Below are 7573 nucleotides of genomic sequence, written 5' to 3'. Positions count from 1 at the left end.
AAAAGAGGAAAATCGAGCTCACTGAATGCACAATGTGTCCTTATGAAGATTATTCCCCTTAAGTACGCGAGGTTCATGAAATATATCCTTCCAGAATAGAACGATCTTACTCACTGGTGTATTGGTACCTAAAATCACATTGTTAGTATAATAAAGTATACTAAAATTTGTTTGTGCAGAATAAGAAGTTCAGAAAATTTATTATTGAAAATGAGAGGAAACTCCTCTATTTATAGACAACAAAGATTATTATGAACAAGTGTTTTCTAACATCCCCAAAGTTCCTAAACCCAAATCAAACCTAGGAAAGTCAAAAAAAATGAAATCAATAAAAAAGGAGGGGTTTTTACGAACCCTTTCACGGATCGTGAAAGGAACCACGGGCCTTGATGGGATCCATAGACCGAAGCTCAAATATTTGAAAAAGTTGTAAGAGAGTTTCACAGACTCTATTACGGACCGTGGAATTTTTTACATGTCGTAAATCTGTTTGTATACCAATTAGACCCTAGAACTAAGACAACTTGGCCTTTTACGGATACTTGTATGGGTCATAGAAGGGTTTGTAGAGTTGACCCTTAGAACTCCCTTTCTATTTACGGGCACTTCCACTGATTGTGGGGGTGATCTACTGATCGTAGAAGGCGTCCATTGATGGACTCCATTAGTTTTAAATTAGGGTTATTTTGGTCTTTTCCCACTCTTTTAATTCATATACTACATCGTTTTGGACTATTCTAAGTGGGATTAAGTGATTCCTAGTGGCCCTAACCTCCCATTCTCTCCTAACTCTTACAAATCAAAGTTTCTTCTCTCTCAAGTTTCCTTTCAAACAAGAAATAGGGTTCCAACCTTCAAGTTTCCATTCCAAGAATCAAGACAAGGTTTCTACTCTAGGTTGGTGGTATTTCATCAATGGGTGTCCATTCACCCATTGAGTCCCAAAGAAACTTCAAATTTTCAAGTTTATAAGTTTATGATTCTTACAAGCTAGAACTTTCTATTGATCTTCATAGATTTTCATTGTAAATCAGTTTCACTTCATGATCAGTCCCTAATTACATGGTTTAAATTATTATTCCATGATTTTAATGGTATTTTCATGAACCCTAAATATACAAGTATTTTCTATGACTCAGAACTTTTCAGATGAAGTATCTCTCAGTATATCTTCAGTTACCATGATTTATGAGCTACTCGCTATGTATCAATTATTAGTATGATGGGGTATTATCAAATTATTATTGTTTCCAGATTATGCATGCTTTCGTTGGGAGTAATACTTAGCACCAAATAGATTTAGGGATGACGTGGACCTTTAGTAGCTATCTCTAACTCCCAGAATTATTTGTCATTGTAGAATTTGTCTCAGATAGACATTAGCTTAGTGGACCCACATTAACTAAGAATATTCTAGAAGTGAATAGTATATTTCATTCCCTGGATTCTTCATTACCACCTATAAATAGAGGTGGTTCATTTGAGTTGTAACCAAACCAAATTTAAAAAGATTAAAAAAGAAAGTAAGGAAGAGAGCAAACAAGAATTGAGTGAGAAATAAGAGTGAGTTGCTAGAGTATGAATCTAAAAACTATTGTGTTTAAAAATTGCAAGACCAAAGCGGCCATTTTCTTCCTTTGGTGACATTGGTACTTCCATAAGTGTAAATGCTCAAAATGACTAACCCAACCAATTCGAGGTTTCCATATATCCCAAGTCCCAACCCTCAACCACCCCCCCCCCCCCGCACCCCCCGAAAAATAAGTTAACTTGTCATGTTACATTTTCTTGAAAAATATATTTTTGTTTACTTATCGAGCATAAAAATACATTTATTGTATCTTTGCATTATTATTAATTGTTATTATTATTTTCTTATTATTTTATTTTTAGATTTATTTTTATTTATTGTTTCTTTTTGCTTTAGTAATTATATTAAACTGAATATGTTATTATTGTTGTTTCATTTATTTTAGCTACCTTTATATGAACATGTTCAAGCGTTTGGATGAAACCTTGTGAGTAAAGGGTCAAATTTTCCAACCAATCAAAGTAATAGGGTTTCTTAGGCTATTTCACTTTTTTTTTAATTTATAGTTATTTTCACCACACCTTTTCAGTCTTGTGTTTCTTTAAACGTATTGTAAAATTTCTTTTTTCAATTGAACATCTTTTGAAAACAGTCTCTCTATTCTTGAAAATAGAATTAATTAAGCCTGCATACATCTTTTTTTTTCTTTTCCGAACACTTTTAAAAATAAAATTAGAAAACTTAAAAACAAAGTTATTTAAACATATTGTAATTTTTTTAAAAAAATTTGAAAGTCTTTCGAAATAAGTCTCTCTATTTTAGAAATATAGAATTAATTAACTCTGCATACATCACATTTTTTTGGTCTTTCCTAAACACTTTTAAAAACAAAATAGGGGAAGCAATCCAACCTTTGGACTTTAGTCAAATCCAATTGGAGGAGCAATGCAACAATTGGACAAACTCTGTTAACATGTTTTTTTCTTGTCTCTAAATTAATATTTTGATGTCAATCTTTATTTCGCGGGAAATTGCAATGCATCAAGCAACAATTCTATGCTGCCACTCATACTCAAGCTATTACTTAAAAATGTCCTTCTTCATTGCTCAGTGTTGAGCAGTTGAAATTAGCTATTAAATTTTATCAACACAAACAAATAACGAAAAGTAACCAAAAAGCTTATCAACTTAAGGCGAAATGAACAAACTAAGACATGTTTTGAGGGGTTTTGATTGCTACAATTTTGTATTGAAAGGATTATACCAATAAGTGCTCAGTGTTGAGCAGTTGAAATTAGCTATTAAATTTTATCAACACAAACAAATAACGAAAAGTAACCAAAAAGCTTATCAACTTAAGGCGAAATGAACAAACTAAGACATGTTTTGAGGGGTTTTGATTGCTACAATTTTGTATTGAAAGGATTATACCAATAAGTGATGCATAAACCAGCAAAATATTGAGGTAACTTAATTTTTATTTTTAATTTATAGAAAATCATTACTGGTGTTCGCTTTGACTTTATTAGAATTAATTAATTAAATATTTATTTTCATGGAAAATAAAAATAATTAATTGTAAAAAGTTGAGTTTAAAGTAATATATAATATACCGAGTATATATATGTACTAATTAATTAAAGAGAGATAAAATTGATTATCTTTCTATATAACTTGGAAAAGATTGTTTCAAATTAATGTCATTTGTTATAATACAATACCTTGTACATCCAGAAGTCTATAGCTAATCCATTACTCCATCTCCCTCTTAATTTGTTGAAGAATGAAGAAGTTTCATAGAGTTCAATTAGATGGATGGCCTCTTTGGATAATCTAACATGATATACGCTTTAGATGTTCAACCCTGGACGTGAGGTAGGGTGTTGAAGAATAAAAAAATCTCACATCATTGATGGTTACTGAGATGATGTTCTGTCTAAAGAAATCCTTCTCTCGTGAACTAGCTTTTCGGATTGAATTAGGTCTCAGGTTCATTTCTTTAACGTTATCGTGAACGCCATTATTCAAGTCATTAATTAAAAAAAAAAAAGAGGATAAGATATTGTAATATATATACTGAAACAAAATGGTCCTTCATGTTTGTAAAAAAAAATTGAACACTACCCTAAAACTAACGAAACATTACATTTTTAACATAGTTAAAGGTAAACTTTAGCTGGTTAGATCAAGCCTCTCAAACTAAAAAACAAAAATTTCAAATAAACAAAGCTACTACTAATAAATATTTAAAAACAAATTTGGAAGATTGATAGTTGATAATATTATCATGAGCCATGAATTGGTAAAAGGTTATGGAAGGTGCAATATCTCTCCTAGATGTATGATTAAAGTCGATATGCAAAAAGCTTATGACTCGGTGGAATGGATATATATTGAGAAAGTGCTAAGGCTACTGGGATTTCTAGTATTATTTGTTAAATGGATAATGGCTTGCCTAAGGACTGTATCGTATACAGTGATTATTAATGGGCAGCCAGCACCTCCGTTTGTAGCAAAAAAAGGCCTAAGACAAGGGGACCCCATGTCCCCTTTCTTATCTGTCATTGCCATGGAATATCTTAGTAGACTGCTAAGGTCTTTGAAACGACAGCGCCAGGATTCAAGTTTTACCCCAGATGTGCTAAGTTTGACTTAGTACAGTTAGGGTTTGCTGATGATTTGCTATTGTTTTGTAGGGGAGATACAAGGTTTATTTCTTGCTTGCACGAAAAGTTTCGCTTATTTTCCGAGGCTTCTGGTTTAGTGGCCAATACCAACAAAAGTGCAGTTTATTTTGGTGGTGTGACTGCTAGGGTGCAACAACAGATACTAGATATTCTTGGCTACTCCAAAGGAATGCTTCCTTTCAGATACCTAGGGGTACCGCTCAGCTCTAGAAGGTTATCCATTGTCCAATGCGAACCTTTAATAGAGAAGATGCTTGGGAGAATAAGCTCATGGACAACTAAATTCTTATCTTATGCTGCCCGGGTTCAATTAATTAGAAGTGTGTTATTCGCAATCCAAACCTTTTGGGCACAAGCATTTTTACTTCCAGTAAAGATTGTCCAATTTATTGAAGCCATCTGACGGCGATTTATATGGACCGGGAAAGCTGAGTAATCGAAAAAAGCTTTGCTCTGTTGGAGCAGAGTATGTAGTCCTGGCATAGCTGGGGGACTCAATATCACTAGCATTGCGCATTGGAATAAGGCAGCAGCATGCAAATTATTATGGGACCTGGCACGGAAAAAAGATAAATTATGGGTGCTTTGGACTCATGCCTATTATATAAAGGATGGAAGCGTATGGAACACTAGCGCTAAGAATGCTTCCTGGATGATCCAGCAAATTCTCAAGGCTAAGTAATACCTTGAAGAAGCTGGCCATGAACTTAAAACTGTGCAACAGATGCAACAGTTCTCCATTAAGGCTATCTATCAGTCCATAAAAGGACCAGTTAATAAGGTGCCTTGGTATAAAATTGTATACAGGAACAAAGGTGCTGAAAAGTGGATCTTTACTCTCAAAATGGCAGCACATGGTCGACTGCTCACACGAGATCGCTTGCGTAAATGGGGTATCGACACGAGCCCTGTTTGTCCCATTTGTCTCTTGGAAGATGAGACCATCGAACAATTGTTTTTTCGATGTAATGTCACCGGTCACCTGTGGAACAAGCTACTAGCATGGCAAGGTGTTCTACGACAAAGTCTTGATTGGCAAGGAGAACTTGCTTGGGCAATTGAACACTGCAAAGGAAGGAGTAGAGGCGCTGCATTGTATAAAATGACATTGGCTGCAACTATTTACTATGTATGGCATAGGGCAGAGGAAATTATCATCAGGCGAATCATTCAAGAGATCTATTATAGAGCTACTATGTACCCCAAGATAGCTACGTACATAACACAGTTTGATAACTACCCATCCTAGCTAGCTCAGGAACAATTATTACAGAAGAGGCTATGGGATGCTAGCTACTTCTGGGCTAGGAGCAATATGTCCTTCCCAGCTAGAATTTGTTGTTTTGTTTCTTTTCTTTGAGCTGTACATTTCTCCATTTGGTAAATAAAATCTTTTAGTTACCAAAAAAAAAAAAATTTGGTTTGATCCAACCATTATATAATTTACCAAGGTTTAATCTAACCATGATAAGTCTTACAAATAAATACTATTATGCTCAAGTTAGTGTTGAATATATTGTTGGGAGATGGGCACAATTGATTTCTCACAACTTGAATTTTATTATATCAAAGTAAGGACCTGCTTCGGTCTTACAATTCTTACACAATATGTTTTGTGTGCTCACACTCTAGCAACTCTCTCTTATCTCACTCACTTGTTGTTTGCTCTTTCACTTTTTATTCACTTACTAACTTACTGTAACACATCGAAAATTTCTAAGCCAGGACCTGAATCATTCTATAACACCTCACAACTCTTCTCTTAAAATTTGAATCGTTCGTGTAACACCTTGAACCTTGAGAAATGCTAAAGAGGGCTAACAGGCTAGTCCATGAACCCAAAATGAACCATGGACCTTCACGACTCCTTATACAGACCATTTAGGGGTCCATGGCCTGTTTAGGGAGGGTGGCCAACCGTCCAGTGCTTCCAAGGTGTGGGTCACCTGGACGGGATCCTAGACGACCTGTGGTGGCTTGTACGGTCCGTTTAGGGGTCCGTACAAGTCACCCATCAACTTTTAATGTTTAGGGTCAACTTCAAACAATCATATCTCTCAGCACATAATGAATTAGGTGGGCCATGACCTATCAAATTAAAAGGTCTTTGATTTCTCTTTCCAATGACACCAAGTTTGCCTCATTTTGAGTTTGGAGTAAAAAGTAATTCCTGTTTTAGTGTAGCCCTATCACATAAATGAAGTTTCACAGACAACTATACGGCCGGTGAAGTTTTTCACAGACCGTGGAGACTTAAACGGTCCGTGAAACCTCCCTTTTAAGGTACTTTGATAGTTCTTTTAAGTTGGGGTCATTTTGGTCTTTTCCATATGCATTTGGTACTTAAACTACCTTGTTTTAACCTCTATTCCAAGCCTAAAACACGATGTTTTACACCAAATTAAGGGCTTAGAAAGTGATAATCAGTTCTTTTACGTTTATTAACACTTCAAGTCATTAGAGCAAGGTTCCAAAAGGAGAAAAATTAGGGTTTCAAGCGTTCTTCCAATCTCGTCGATTTTGCCAAGAGCTTCGTTCTATGATTGTGTTTCCTTGGAAAGTTGGGAACATTTTTTTGAGTATCTTGTGCCATACCTACATGAGCCAGAGGTACGTGAGTTCTACTATAAAATGGAACTCCTTGATGATGGAGGGATACCGACGAATGTGCGAGAAGTGGACATCACCTTGAGTGAAGAGAGTTTGGGGATTATCTTGGGAGTTCCCTCTCAAGGGATCAGGTCCGTTGAAGGATGTAAGCCCCTTCTGAGTATGCTCAACGTGCCACTAAGTATGGGGATGTGAAATGTGCTGCCTAAGAAGTAATTTCTCAAGGGAGATTATCAACTCTTCTTTGAGTTTGTCAACAAGGTGCTTATGACCAAAAGTGAAAAGAGAATAGTGGCATCTGCAACAGATCTTTTTCTTATGGTGTAGTTGGACGAGCTTGAAGCCATCAGTCTACCTGGTATCATGCTTAAGCATATGCATAGGGTCATGACCTGGAAGAATGCTAAGCATGGAATACCTTATGGGTACCTATTGAATCATGTGTTCGAACACTTTAGGGTGCCTCTTGGCAGGGGAGTTGCAGGGACGATAAAACAGACATTTACTGCAACCACACTCTTGGAATGTGAGTGTGCAGAAGGTAAGGTCAAGGCTAAGTCCCATGTCTTTGAGATTTTTGAGAAACAGGACACTCTTAAGCGGGAGTTGGAGGATTTCCCGGTTGCCTTGAGTGCAAAAGATGTGGAAATTGCTAGACTCGGGGCCCAACTTCAATAAGCTATATCTCAAGGACCTGGTACTAGCTCTGAGAGTAAGGAGGAGGTTAGTAAATTGTGGGCTGAAA

The 7573-nt window shown here is 35.9% G+C and overlaps 1 protein-coding gene across 1 annotated transcript; it reads left to right on the top strand.

The window, feature by feature from the left end:
• The first annotated feature begins 3977 nt into the window (after positions 1–3977).
• LOC107059721 (uncharacterized) lies at positions 3978–5467 on the top strand. The gene is made up of 4 exons (XM_015306520.1): positions 3978–4126; positions 4228–4431; positions 4684–4798; positions 4943–5467. The coding sequence occupies exons 1-4, from the start codon at positions 3978–3980 to the stop codon at positions 5465–5467; spliced, it is 993 nt and encodes a 330-aa protein (XP_015162006.1).
• The last annotated feature ends 2106 nt before the right edge of the window (positions 5468–7573 follow it).

Source organism: Solanum tuberosum, unplaced genomic scaffold (assembly GCF_000226075.1).
Source record: "Solanum tuberosum cultivar DM 1-3 516 R44 unplaced genomic scaffold, SolTub_3.0 scf00036, whole genome shotgun sequence".
Taxonomy (NCBI): Eukaryota; Viridiplantae; Streptophyta; class Magnoliopsida; order Solanales; family Solanaceae; genus Solanum; species Solanum tuberosum.
The sequence above is the reverse complement of the archived record's forward strand: the minus strand, read 5'-3'. Positions and strand labels throughout refer to the sequence as shown.